Source organism: Grampus griseus (genome assembly GCF_964374135.1).
Source record: "Grampus griseus genome assembly, chromosome: 14".
Lineage (NCBI taxonomy): Eukaryota > Metazoa > Chordata > Mammalia > Artiodactyla > Delphinidae > Grampus > Grampus griseus.
Window position 1 is genome coordinate 70173439 of NC_139008.1, and position 12254 is coordinate 70185692.

Here is a 12254-nt window from a genome sequence, read left to right on the forward strand (position 1 = left end):
GCCAGTTCCTTTCCCGTCACAATCCGGAGAATTGTCTGTGCTCCTTGTCTCTCACTCTGCAGTTCCTATTGTTCCCCACAACACGTGGTCACTAGTCTCTCCCACCTCACTGAGGGGGTCACTGGGGTCCCCCAGTAGCTAAATTTGGAGGCTGCTTGTCACCTCTCCTGACCTTGGGTGTAGGATGTCTCTCTTTGCTGATGGGGCAGCCTCCATGATGAGATCAACTCTGGGGACACCTGCCTGCAACAGTCCCAGCCGTTGGTTTCTGCTGCACCCAAAAGTGCCTCTCTAGACCCCTCTCCTACCCCCCACAGTGGCCAGGGCCTGCCTCTTCTCTGGGGTGACTACCCTCTAGAAGGGACCTTGGGCCCGAGGCTCCTAACACCTCACTCTGTGAGGGTCTGAGCCGTGACTCCTCGGAATTGCAGGATCTGTGTTACGCACTGGTCCCCCACCCTGCAGGTACCCGGTCATCTTGTCCATCGAGGACCATTGCAGCATCGCCCAGCAGAGGAACATGGCCCAGTACTTCAAGAAGGTGCTCGGGGACACACTCCTCACCAAGCCCGTGGACATTGCTGCTGACGGGCTCCCCTCACCCAGCCAGCTCAAGAGGAAGATCCTCATCAAGGTAGGGCTTTGGGGGCCCCACTCCTCCGCTCCAGCTGTGGGTCCAGGCCTGGGTGAGGAGGTGGGGCTCTGGCCCTGGGCCTGGGAAGCCATGTCGTGGCCTGTCCCCCACAGCACAAGAAGCTGGCTGAGGGCAGTGCCTATGAAGAGGTGCCTACGTCCGTGATGTACTCTGAGAACGACATCAGCAACTCCATCAAGAACGGCATCCTCTACCTGGAGGACCCCGTGAATCACGTGAGCGCTGGGCCTGGCTGGGCCTGAGGGGCAGGGTGGTGAGAGCGCTCTGTTCACAGGCCTCGCTCCCGCCTCTTCCAGGAGTGGTATCCCCACTACTTCGTTCTGACCAGTAGCAAGATCTACTACTCCGAGGAGACCAGCAGTGACCAGGGCAACGAGGACGAGGAGGAGCCCAAGGAGGTGAGGGGCTGGCCCAGGGCCGGGGGCCGGGCTGGGGTCAGAGTCACCGAGTGTCTCTGCTGTCGCCCTCTGCCTTGCAGGCCAGTGGCAGCACAGAGCTGCACTCCAACGAGAAGTGGTTTCACGGGAAGCTCGGGGCAGGACGGGATGGGCGGCACATTGCCGAGCGCCTGCTCACAGAGTACTGCATCGAGACCGGGGCCCCCGACGGCTCCTTCCTCGTGCGCGAGAGCGAGACCTTCGTGGGCGACTACACCCTCTCCTTCTGGTAACCCTCCCAGCGCGTGCACACGTGGATCCGACGCCGGCAGGGGAGGCCAGGTCCCACAGTGCGTCACGCGCACACACGCTTGCAGTTAGCGCGGAGCCCCTAGAGGGCCGCCCCCACCTGAGCCGTCCTCAGGGTGTCTCCTGCTTGAGGCCTGGTGCCTCGCCGCGGGTGGAGCGTGGCGTGTGGCCCGGCCTGCTGCTCACTGCCTCCCCGTGTCCCCTCAGGCGGAACGGCAAAGTCCAGCACTGCCGGATCCACTCCCGGCAGGACGCAGGGACCCCCAAGTTCTTCCTGACTGACAACCTCGTCTTCGACTCACTCTATGACCTCATCACACACTACCAGCAGGTGCCCCTGCGCTGCAACGAATTTGAGATGCGCCTCTCAGAACCCGTCCCGCAGACCAACGCCCACGAGAGCAAAGAGTGAGGGAGGGGATGGGGACGGGGCAGGAACCCGGGGGTGGTGGCCGGGTCTGACTCGGGCCCGTCCACAGGTGGTACCACGCGAGCCTGACCAGAGCGCAGGCCGAGCACATGCTGATGCGCGTCCCCCGGGACGGGGCCTTCCTGGTGCGGAAACGGAATGAGCCCAACTCCTACGCCATCTCCTTCCGGTGAGGGGGTCCCCCTGGGGTCTGGGGCGGTGCGGGCACGCCTGGTCTGGGCTGCCCTGACCCTGTGTGGCTGTTCGGTCCCTGTCAGGGCTGAGGGCAAGATCAAGCACTGCCGCGTCCAGCAGGAGGGCCAGACCGTGATGCTGGGCAACTCAGAGTTCGACAGCCTCGTGGACCTCGTCAGCTACTACGAGAAGCATCCCCTGTACCGCAAGATGAAGCTACGCTATCCCATCAACGAGGAGGCGCTGGAGAAGATCGGCACAGCGGTGAGAGCCTGGGAGGCAGGGCGGGGCAGGCCGCACCTGACGGTCCCAGGGTGCTGTGGATGTGGGGAGCAGAAAGGCCCGGGGGCCGCGGGGCTGCTGGGAGGGCCAGCTAGCCCAGCTGGAGCCAGGAAGGCATCCTGGAGGGAGTGGCCTCTGAGTGGCATCTACAAGGACAGGCACAAGCTGGCCGGGTGAAGAGGTGGGGGCAGGCGTCCAGCAGAGATCCCCGTGGGCCAGGATGTGGGGTGCGGAGGTCCTAGGGCTCACACGGGGAGAGGGTCTGCCCGGGGCTGGGCACAGACCAGACTCTGTCCCCAGGGCAGGGGCGCATAGGCTACAGAGGCACAGCTGTGGGGGGAGACCAGTGAGGGAGGAAGGCAGGGCTGTGGGGCGGGGCCCCAAGGGCTCTGGGCCAGGGGTGTGGCCCTGGGGAAGAGGAAGGGGTCCAGCGCAGAAGGTCCACTTGAGACTCTTGTCCTTGGACCTGGGTAGCCTAGGCGCGGGCTGCCGCCTGCTGAGGCTGGGGTGTGAGAGAAGTGTGCTGGGGGCCTGCGGCAGGCACAGGGGGGCTTCAGGAACCGAGACTTTGGAGCTGTGGGCGCAAGGGCAGAGAGAGGAGGGGTGAGGCCAGGCCCCTGAGGTTGGGGGACCCTGGCGGACCAGGTGTGTGAAGGCAGCAGACTTGGTCCGGTGAGGAGGGGTGGGGACACGGAAGCCAGCAGCCTCTTTCCCCTCTGGGCGTTAACAAAGCCCCTTCTGTCCCGTTTCCAGGAGCCCGACTATGGGGCCCTGTATGAGGGCCGCAACCCCGGCTTCTACGTGGAGGCGAACCCCATGCCGACTTTCAAGGTGCAGCCTCGGGCTCTGGGCGCAGGCAGCTGGGGAGCATCTCCAGCTGCCTGGGGCTTGCATTCTCTGCTCAGGGCCACCTGCGGTCTTTGGGGAGAAGTGGTGTTGTGGTCTTCCGAGGCCAGAGAGGGGGTGAGAGGTGTGCGGTTGGTGTACGACCGCGTCTCTCCCGGCGCCGACCCCTCCCCAGCCCTGTTCCTGGGGGTCCGCACCGCACCCTTCCAGACTACTCCCTGGGTGACCCCTGTTTTCTCCCTGGGGGCAGTGGGGTGGGGGTGGGGCACGCTGGCCAGAAGACGGTGTTCTCTGCCCCTCCCTCCCTCCCCTTACGGAGCTCTGTCAGGGCTTTTTTCTAAGGGGTAAGGAGCTGTGCCCTTTTCCTCACCCGCTTTCCTCAGCAGCCATGGAGCCTGGGAGAAGATTCCTTCTCCTGCTTTGCAGATGAGGAATGATGGGGTCCCAGGCACACTGCAAGCCTTCCGGTCCCAGAGGAGGCACTCAGCACCCGCAGACACTCCCCTCCTAGCCTCCTGGCCTGGCTCCTGGGGCCCCGGGCAGGGGCTTGCAAGGTTCTCCCTGGACCCTGAGGAGCTTCCCTGGCAGAGGCCCTGCTCTCCTGTTCCATCTGCCCTGGAGCCTCCCACAGGCCCGGGCTGAGGACGGTAGTGAGGCTGGGTCACTGGCGGTGGCGCCTGAGCCCCAGCTGGGCAGCCCCAGCGCATGTGCATGCGGCCACAGGTCAGGAGAGGAGGCGGAGGGCCTGTCTGCTTTGACCGGTGATTCTCTTCCCTGCAGTGCGCCGTCAAAGCTCTCTTCGACTACAAGGCCCAGAGAGAGGACGAGCTGACTTTCACCAAGAGCGCCATCATCCAGAACGTGGAGAAGCAGGAAGGAGGCTGGTGAGCCAGCTGAGAGCCCGTGGTGCGGGGCCAGGCATCCTGGGTGCCGGCGGCGTGGACAGTGAGAGGGGCTTGGGCGGCACGGGCCTGCACGGGCCCCGAGGTGTACCTGCAGGGCTGCCTTCCTCTGGGGGGGTTGGGGTGGCTGCTAGGGGTCAGCATGCTGCGGCTTCCCCAGGTGGCGTGGTGACTATGGTGGGAAAAAGCAGCTGTGGTTCCCGTCGAACTATGTGGAAGAGATGGTCAGCCCTGCGGCCCTGGAACCTGAGAGGGAGGTGAGACCAGAGCCCCGTTGGTGGGACGGGGCTCCCGTCCCCAGACTCCCTTCCTGTGCACACGCCGCCACGGGCAGGGTCAGCGTGCCTGTGCGTGCACAGCCCCTCAACGTGCGGTCCTGTCTGCCCCGCCGAGGCCGCGGTCTCTGATAAACGTGGGCCACGCTCGTGCATTCACACGCTCGCTTGTCAGATGTATTTCCCATGTGGGCACAGTGGGCTTGCTGACCGTCCGTGGGCTTTGCCTTCCGCAGCACTTGGACGAGAACAGCCCCCTGGGGGACTTGCTGCGGGGGGTCTTGGATGTGCCGGCTTGTCAGATAGGTGAGCCCCCAGCCCCTTCTCTGCCCCTTAGGGTCACGCAGTCCCTGGTGGCCCTGTTCAGGCCCCAAGGGAGAAAGCCAATGGCCGGACCCCTAAAGGCTGCCCTCACCCTGAGCTCTCCCCGTTCCTGGATACACTCTTGACGCCCAGGCTCCCTTCTTCACCCCTGGCCTTGACCCCTGCGTGCTCGCCCTGCGCAGGCGCTGTGGAGGGTGCCACTGGCGAGCTGAAGCCCAGGGTCCTGATGGGCTGGTCCCTGGGTTGACAGAGGCTTGGGGACGGGGTGGGGATGGGCACGCGGCCCGGAGTGGCAGCGACTTATTGCTGGTCTGCAGCGTTCTCAGCTGTGAAGCGGGCCTGGCAGAGCAGTGCTGCCTCCTCACGGGGTGTGGGGTGGGGACTCAGGCACGTCTGTCCCCAGCTCTGCGCTCCTCTCCCTCCCTCCCTCCCAGCCATCCGTCCTGAGGGCAAGAACAACCGGCTCTTCGTCTTCTCCATCAGCATGGCATCGGTGGCACACTGGTCCCTAGATGTGGCTGCCGACTCACAGGAGGAGCTGCAGGACTGGGTGAAAAAGATCCGGGAAGTGGCCCAGACTGCGGATGCCAGGGTGAGAGCCTGCCAGTGGCCCTCAGAGCAGCGGGGCAGCCCCGGGTGGGCAGCCCCCGCCGCTAGGCAGGGATCGGAGGAAACACACGTGGTCGGCGGTATGGCATGTTGAGGGTGTGTTGAGTTTGAGGTACCTGTGGGACGTCCAAGTGGCCCTGCTCAGTGGGCTTTTGGATACCAAGGGCAGAGGTGAGAGGACAGGTCGTGGGCTGGAAGCAGGAGTGGGTGCCCAGGGGCTTAGGGATGAGGTGGTATAGGTTGGGAACCAGGTGTGTGACCTTCGAGGATGTAGGTTTCAAGAAAGAGAGGCAGAGGGGTCTGATGCGTGGAGGGCTGCAGAGCAGACAGGCAGGGTCCGAATCTGAAAGTGCCTGTTGGAGTTGGCAGCAGCCGTGTCAGGTCGTGGTTGGGTGGGATGGCAGTGGGCATCACGGAGCGTCTAAGACAAGGGCGCAGCCTCTGCCGGGCAGGATGGTGGAAGAACGCGGAGCCCAAGCTGGGTCGGAAGGACCAGCCTCTGGAGGAGGGAGGCTCTTCCACTGAGCCTGGGGCAGAGGAGGAAGTGCTTGCCAAGGTGTGGGAACTCCTGCTCAGTGCCACCGCAGTCATTTGGGGTGGGGTGGAAGGCCTGCAGTACACACCTGTGGCTGTTTTGCAGAAAGGACACCCACGAGCCAAGCCGAGAGGGCTGGGTGCTGAGGATTCTGTCAGAGCAGGGCCCGGAAGGACAAGGCAGAAAGGACCAGGAGGTTGAAGGGATGGCTCCTGAGGTCTGGGCTGAGGGGAAGGAAGAGTCTGAGAATAGGAGCCCCTTCTGGAAGGAAGTGGGCCTCCAGGGGTCAGAGGACGGGATGGGGGCACTTGTGAGTGGGCCTCCGTAGCTGAAGTCTGGCCACAGCGAGTAGTAGGTGGTTGTGTTGAGTGAGTGAGGGGAACTGAGGGGTGAGGCTTCTGGGCCAGGGTGGGTGGGAAGGACGACGGTCCTTAGGACACAGAAGATAAGCCCGAGTCCCCAGCGAGGTCACAAGGAAATGGGGAGGCGGCCTATGTGCCTATGTGAGGGAGGCTTGGGTACTGAATGGTCACAGCATCTCTGCAGGTGCATCCAGCTCAGGGCCCTGGGGTGTCACTGGGGCCCGGTTGGTGGTGAGGATTCCACTCTCCTAAGTCTTGGAGAGCATGTGTCCTCAGGGGCAGGGAGGAGAGAGTACGTTTCTGGGGTGAGACTGGGGACAGACAGTGGGGTCTGGAAGGTGTGGGTGGGCATGCCCCAGGTGGCTGGGGGCTTCCCTCTCCTGGTGGGGGGTAGGGAGGGGTCCGGAGGGGTCCTGCCTGGGCTCAGGGCCTGTGTGTCACCAGCTCACTGAGGGGAAGATGATGGAGCGGAGGAAGAAGATCGCCCTGGAGCTCTCCGAGCTTGTCGTCTACTGCCGGCCTGTTCCCTTCGACGAAGAGAGTAAGGGTCTGGCCCAGGGGCAGTGCGGGGGTCTGGCCCCCAGCAGCGCCCGGGTGGGCGGGCTCTGTGAGCTCTCTCCCTGTTTGGCCCAGAGATCGGCACAGAACGCGCCTGCTACCGGGACATGTCGTCCTTCCCGGAAACCAAGGCCGAGAAGTACGTGAACAAGGCCAAAGGCAAGAAGTTCCTCCAGTACAACCGGCTGCAGCTCTCCCGCATCTACCCCAAGGGCCAGCGGCTGGACTCCTCCAATTACGACCCCTTGCCCATGTGGATCTGTGGCAGTCAGCTGGTAGCCCTCAACTTCCAAACCCCAGGTGAGGAGGTGGCCCATGGGGCGGGGTCCTGCCGGGCAGCTGGGCTGGAGTCCACTGTAACCCGGCTCTTCCAGACAAGCCTATGCAGATGAACCAGGCCCTCTTCCTGGCCGGCGGGCACTGCGGCTACGTGCTGCAGCCGAGCATCATGCGCGACGAGGCCTTCGACCCCTTTGACAAGAGCAGCCTCCGTGGGCTGGAGCCGTGCGCCATCTGCATCGAGGTGGGAAGGGGGCGCTCTGCTGGGCTCCTTCCAGCGTCCAGGCCGGGGTGCTGGTTAATGCCATGGGGCAGGGGGCACTGGACTGTCCTGGAGTTCGAGGAAGATGTAACTGTTTTCTGAGGTGGGCGTGTAGCTACCAGCCTCCCCTGTGGGGCTGGGCTCTGACCAGCACAGGCTGGAGGCAGCTGGCTAAGTGTGGACAGTGCTTGGCACTAAGGAGTCGGGCTATCCAGTAAGGCCAAGCCATGGAGAGCCACTGCCTGGCAGGAGTGGGCAGAAGACAGGCAGGAAGCTAGTGCCAGTGGTGAGCTAGCGGCCCACCGGCAGGAATCGGCTAGATGGTACTTAACTTCCTGGAACGGGGCTTGAGTGAGACGGAAGCCCCCTGCCGCCCCTCGAGGTCCCGGGGCTCGCTCTGTGGTCGCACCCTTGAGGCCCCTGGTGAGCAGCCGTGATGTGGGCAGCTTGGTGCTGTGGGGTTCAGGTGTGGGGCCTGAGCAGTCTTGGAGGGAGGAGTGAGGACGGCGTGGGGTGAACCAGGTTTCTCCCGGAGAGGAGCTATTTTTTTTGTTCTAGGGGGAAGTAATTTTTAAATTTTCATGTTAAAATAGACATGGATTTCATGTGGAGTTGACTGCAAAAACTCACGTGAAAATTTTGGTTAAGGCTAGGACTTCTTCAAAGGAACTTCTGCTGCGGCAGCTGCCTTTAGAGCCCTGATGACTTGAGGGACTTAGTGGGCAGTGTCCTTGGGGCCCAGCAGAGGGCGCACTGCCTCCGCTGGGTAGTGGGGACTTGACATGAGTTGGAAGGACCATCCTGGGCCCATCTTTGCCTGCCTTACAGGTGCTGGGGGCCCGGCATCTGCCGAAGAATGGCCGAGGCATCGTGTGTCCTTTCGTGGAGATTGAGGTGGCCGGTGCTGAGTATGACAGCACCAAGCAGAAGACTGAGTTTGTGGGTGAGTCTCCTCCCCGCTCACCATCCTCATCCTCCAGGGCACTGAAGGCCCCTCCGCACCTGTGATCCGTCCTCTCCTGGCAGTGGCCTGAGGCCTTTTGCCCTTGCTTTCGCAGTGGACAATGGACTGAACCCCATGTGGCCAGCCAAGCCCTTCCACTTCCAGATCAGTAACCCCGAATTCGCCTTCCTGCGCTTTGTGGTGTATGAGGAAGACATGTTTAGTGACCAGAACTTCCTGGCTCAGGCTACCTTCCCGGTGAAGGGCCTGAAGACAGGTGAGGACCCTTCCTAGAGACTGTGCCCCCCGCCCCGAGATCTGGCTTGTGGGTGAGGGGGCTTTGCTCGCCTTCCTCTTGGGCTCAGGGCCAGGCTTTCTCCTCCTAGGATACAGAGCTGTGCCTTTGAAGAACAACTATAGTGAGGACCTGGAGTTGGCCTCCCTGCTCGTCAAGGTCGACGTTTTCCCTGCCAAGGTACCTGTGGCCAGGTGGGGCGGGGCGAGTGCCGGGCCCAGCCTCACCGGGGGCCAGTCAGCCGCTGACCCCCTGTGCATCTGCCCCTGTTGAAGCAGGAGAACGGCGACCTCAGTCCCTTTGGAGGTGCGTCCCTGCGGGAGCGGGGCTGCGACGCCTCGGGCCAGCTGTTTCACGGCCGGGCCCGGGAAGGCTCCTTCGAAGCTCGCTACCAGCAGCCATTTGAGGACTTCCGCATCTCCCAGGAGCATCTCGCCGACCATTTTGACAGTCGGGAACGAAGGTGAGGGGGTGGAGGCGAGGTGGCCAGTGTGCAGCCTGGAGGAGGGGGCCTGAGAGACGGGAAGGAGTGGCTGGTCCGCCTTCGGTTCCTCTCCCTCCTGTTGGCCTGTGGGCTGTCCCCCTGGGCTGTAAGGCTCGCTGCTGGTAAGGACACTCTCCCCTTCCGTCCAGGGCCCCGCGAAGGACTCGGGTCAATGGAGACAACCGCCTCTAGCTGTGCCCCAGCCTCGTTGAGAGCAGCGGGTGCTGTGCACCTCACGGAGGGCCGTGGACTGGGTTCCTGGGAGGCTGCCTGCATGGCAGCCTTCCTGGCCTTGCCGCCTGGAGCCTGGATTCCAGCAGTGGACGCTAGACGGAAAGCATGCCGTTAATGAAATGTATCACTCACTGTTCGGGGCCTCCACGCCCCAGCTCTGGGTGAAGGCAAAAACTGTACTGTGTCTCGCATTTAAGCACACGCATCTGGCCCTGCCTTCTGGAGATGGAGCCTTCCATCTGTGGGACCAGGACCACGGCCGCAGCCTCTCAGAGAGAGAGGCTGCCTCAGCCGGCGGCATGGGAGGCTCTGAGGGACCACTGACATTCCTGAGAGGAGGGAAGGAAGGAGGAGCAGCTTTGCTGGGCTAGGGCGACGAAGTTTACATAGTCCCGCAGCTTTAAAACCACAGCCGGGCAGGGAGGGAGGGTACGTGTTCCCGCAGTTCGGCCCTGGAGCCAGGGCGGAGGAGCAGAGGGCCTGCCTGGCGAGGAGGACGCAGCACAAGGGCACATTGCCCAGACCAGGAGCACCACCCAGCCTGACAGACGCGGGGCCGCGTGGGCAGCTGGGCTGTGGAGGGTTGCCCCGAGAGGGCCAGCGGAGGAGGCCGAGCCCCGGGGTGCCACCTGGAGCGGGGACAGTGACGACGTGCCCAAGGCCACAGCAGCACCCCGGGGCCATGGGAGGACGAGGGCCCCGGGGCTGGACACGCTGGGCTGTGGCGCCACCTGCCTGCGGCCTGGACGCAAGCCTGAAGCACCCGCTCACCAGGGTGGACCTGTTCGTGGGCGCTGGATGTGCTGGGCGGCGACTCCTCCCACGTGGTCAGCGAGGACGTGCCTGCATTCACGCCACGGCCCCCGAGATCCACAGCAAGGCAACAGCTTGGTCAGGACGATCGGTGCCGGTGGGGCCAGAATGGAAAAGCAGGTCACCAAGGCAGAGGTCAAGCTGGGCACTGTCCCCGTACGTTCAGGAAACTCCTGCACACAAGTAACGTGTCCTCCCTCAGCAAGGCACCCTCTGCAACCCCAGCAGGCTGGCTGTGACCCCCAAATCAGACCGAAGACCACTTCTTTCCCTGTTGCATCGAAAGACCTTGGATCTGAATCTGCCGGATGACAGTGCAAGGGGACGCTGTCTGAGATGATCGCAAGTATTTGTGAAATCATCAATCAATCAAATCCTGTTAATAGACGTACATGATGTTGGAGTATGGAATTTTAAAGTTTATTTTTTGCACACTCTATTTCTCGCGATCTTCATTACTTCACATAGGATGTATGATTTTCTACGTCTTCCACTTTGACCTGAAAGCTGCTTGGTGAGGGGATTGGGGAAGCAGAATGAATGAACTTATCTGTGCACTGTGGCAGAACTGTTATTTTTATGGATTTTACAGCTCAACTAACAAACAGTGTTACCTTTTCAAGATTTATATATACTCTTCAGAAGAACCACTGAGCCGTTAAAGCCTTGTTGTTATTCGAGCCTAATAGTGATTCCGTTTTCTATAGCTTACTTTTAGGATAGACAGTAAATTATTTAACATTATATTAAACTTTCCATATCACGGACTGTAAACCGAAGGAAATTATACAATTTCTGAGAAAACGTATTGATTTATTTAAACTAATTCTGAAGTTGTATTTGAAAGTATGACCTCACAGTCAGCTGTCCATAGCAAACATGTCTATATATGGTTGCCAACGTTTGGTTTATAATTTAAATGTTAATAAAAATTTTAAATTTTATCGGAAAAGCTTTCCTTCTGAAAAGGACTTTAACAATTAGAATTATTTTTCTTCTCCATGGTACTGTAATGACATTCTGCTCCCCACCCTTGGATGGAAATGTCTGTGAGGAGCAGTGGTGGGCTGCCTGCCCTGCTGGCAGGGGTTGATCTGGGATGTTAAGCACCGTCAGGAATGGGCGAGGCGGGGTGGGGGGGGGAGTGGGGAGGAGAAGACAGAGCAAAGCCTGTTCTGGGATGGAGGTTTCTTTAAAGGCAAGGAGGACACAGGATGCTTTCCCTCAGGAAGGAAAGAGGGATTAAGGAGCTGCCGGCCTCGTGGGGGACAGGCAGCCGGCTGCTGAAGGGCACTCACTGTTACGCTCAACGGCAGTTTCTGTCCAGCTGGTGAGAAGACCCAAGGAAGGCGATGGAAGCTTGGGGAGGACAGAGGCCGGGGTCCAGGCCCGTGGGCGTGAAGGTGCTTCAGCACAGCCAGCGTTCAGCTCACGCAAACCCGCTGCCCGCCCCTGGGCACAGGGCTGGCCGTTCGCAGCTCTGTTGCCCTCTTAAGAGCTAACTAACTGTCTGTCAGATAAATTACCCTCACGCCCTTTACCCTCTAACTTGTTCTTCTGGAGGCTCGGCAAAGCCTGCTGCTGTCGGGAGACTTGTCACCTAGGGATGCTTGCCTGGTGGTTATCCTGCAGTAGAAGCAGGTGAGGAGTTTCTGTTCACCTCCCAGGTCCAGCAGATCTTCCCTCTGGGCTACCGGGAGGTGTGAGGCCACGCCCTCGTCCAGCTCTTCCACCGAGGGTGTGGCAGCATGGAGTGCAGCCTGCCTGTGAGCAAGCCCAGGTTTCCACAGGCAGCCAGCTTTCAGGGTGAACAGGAAGCAACCAGAGTCCCCTTGCCAGTTCCGCAGAAACCTCGCCTTAAAAAAAAAAAAAAAGCATTCAAATGTACATTTCTGGGTGCCACTCTGGTTGCCTCTGTAGCTTGCAGACAAAATCTCTGTGCCTAGAACATGGTTTAATGGGCCCTTCCCTTCCTGTGGCTATTTTTGTAATGGTCTGTGCTGCTGTGGATCGAAAATAATGCTGTACAGAGAAAAGAGCTGCCTGCCTGATGGATGGGTGGGGACAGGCATAGTAAGCCAGCCCAGGAAGCCTGAGAAGATCTGTCATTGAAGAGACGCAGGTAGGTATAATCGGTTGGTTGGTTGTTAGAATGGTCATTGGCATGCCACCCTGGTGTGATAATGCAGGTAGGTACCCAAGCAGGGTCACTGGCCTTGGAGAGACGAAGATTTTTTTGAAGACAAGCCCAAGGTGGATTTAGTTGTCAGTTCAAAGCATCCCTTTTCTGTATGACAAATCAGACC

General features: G+C 60.9%; 1 protein-coding gene across 3 annotated transcripts in view; it reads left to right on the forward strand.

Annotated features, from left to right (window-relative positions):
- PLCG1 (phospholipase C gamma 1) overlaps positions 1 to 10885 on the forward strand; it is a gene marked incomplete at its 5' end in the record, with an annotated part of 35064 nt that extends 24179 nt beyond the window's left edge. The window contains 20 exons of one of the 3 annotated variants that reach the window (XM_082671708.1): positions 466 to 634; positions 748 to 870; positions 952 to 1053; positions 1134 to 1321; positions 1549 to 1749; positions 1821 to 1940; positions 2029 to 2209; positions 2981 to 3058; positions 3854 to 3957; positions 4136 to 4232; positions 4487 to 4556; positions 5009 to 5166; positions 6525 to 6621; positions 6714 to 6938; positions 7013 to 7161; positions 8008 to 8122; positions 8238 to 8399; positions 8509 to 8597; positions 8693 to 8880; positions 9051 to 10885. In XM_082671708.1, coding sequence (XP_082527834.1) covers positions 466 to 634; positions 748 to 870; positions 952 to 1053; positions 1134 to 1321; positions 1549 to 1749; positions 1821 to 1940; positions 2029 to 2209; positions 2981 to 3058; positions 3854 to 3957; positions 4136 to 4232; positions 4487 to 4556; positions 5009 to 5166; positions 6525 to 6621; positions 6714 to 6938; positions 7013 to 7161; positions 8008 to 8122; positions 8238 to 8399; positions 8509 to 8597; positions 8693 to 8880; positions 9051 to 9093 — 2659 coding nt within the window. In that variant the 3' untranslated portion in view covers positions 9094 to 10885. The remainder of the gene's footprint in view (positions 1 to 465; positions 635 to 747; positions 871 to 951; positions 1054 to 1133; positions 1322 to 1548; positions 1750 to 1820; positions 1941 to 2028; positions 2210 to 2980; positions 3059 to 3853; positions 3958 to 4135; positions 4233 to 4486; positions 4557 to 5008; positions 5167 to 6524; positions 6622 to 6713; positions 6939 to 7012; positions 7162 to 8007; positions 8123 to 8237; positions 8400 to 8508; positions 8598 to 8692; positions 8881 to 9050) is intronic. The other 2 variants (XM_082671709.1, XM_082671710.1) reach the window with 2 other exon arrangements.
- Positions 10886 to 12254: the final 1369 nt, after the last annotated feature.